The 720-nt window shown below is 42.5% G+C and overlaps 1 protein-coding gene across 1 annotated transcript; it reads left to right on the top strand.

Annotated features, from left to right (window-relative positions):
- Nucleotides 1-454: 454 nt before the first annotated feature.
- Nucleotides 455-604, top strand: SARC_17889 (hypothetical protein; the record flags this gene model as incomplete). The annotated part of the gene is made up of 1 exon (XM_014288025.1): nucleotides 455-604. A coding segment is annotated over one exon (150 nt), but the record flags the coding sequence as incomplete, so codon positions are not given.
- Nucleotides 605-720: the final 116 nt, after the last annotated feature.

The following is a 720-nucleotide window of genomic DNA, read 5'->3' on the forward strand; positions in this document are numbered from 1 at the left end:
ATGTATATGTATGTATGTATGTATAAATGAATTTGTTTATCCTGGTTGCCTACAATTTCTGGCGCACTACAGGGGAGGATGATTGGAGACAACTTCTCAAGATCTTTCAAGTGCTCGGTTCGCCATCGAGTGACGAATGGCCGGTAGGTCACAGTGTTGATTGTTGATGTGTGTGTCATACCTACTTGTTATACCTACTTATATAATTTCTTGCTATACCTACGTGTATATTCACTTGTTTCATACCTACTTGTATATTTACTTGTTATACCTACTTGTATAATTTTACTTGTTATACCTACTTGTACACCTACTTTGTCGCAAGCCAAAGCACGGCGATTGCCTGCTGAACCGCCAACCCAACATACCTACTTGTATGTTGTTGGTGCGTTTGTACTACCTACTGGTACTGATATACCTACTTGTTAAACCTGCTTATACATATATATCGCAGGGGATTAAGTTACTGCCAGCGTACAAGCCGCCGCATCCGTCGCCGCGTGTGCCGTTCAATGTGATCTTCGGAGGAGCTACGAAGGAAGCGCTGTCTCTGCTGGAGGGCATGTTCACGTACTACCCAGTCAAACGTTTCACAGCAACACAGGTGTGTTGTCTATACATCTATGTGTGTTAACTATCTATCTACGTGTGCACACAGGCGATAGTGTGTGTGTGTAATGCGTACTTGTATGTAGTCGTGGTGTGGAAATACTTATATAT

The sequence above is a fragment of the Sphaeroforma arctica genome, assembly GCF_001186125.1.
Source record: "Sphaeroforma arctica JP610 unplaced genomic scaffold supercont1.12599, whole genome shotgun sequence".
Taxonomy (NCBI): domain Eukaryota; class Ichthyosporea; order Ichthyophonida; genus Sphaeroforma; species Sphaeroforma arctica.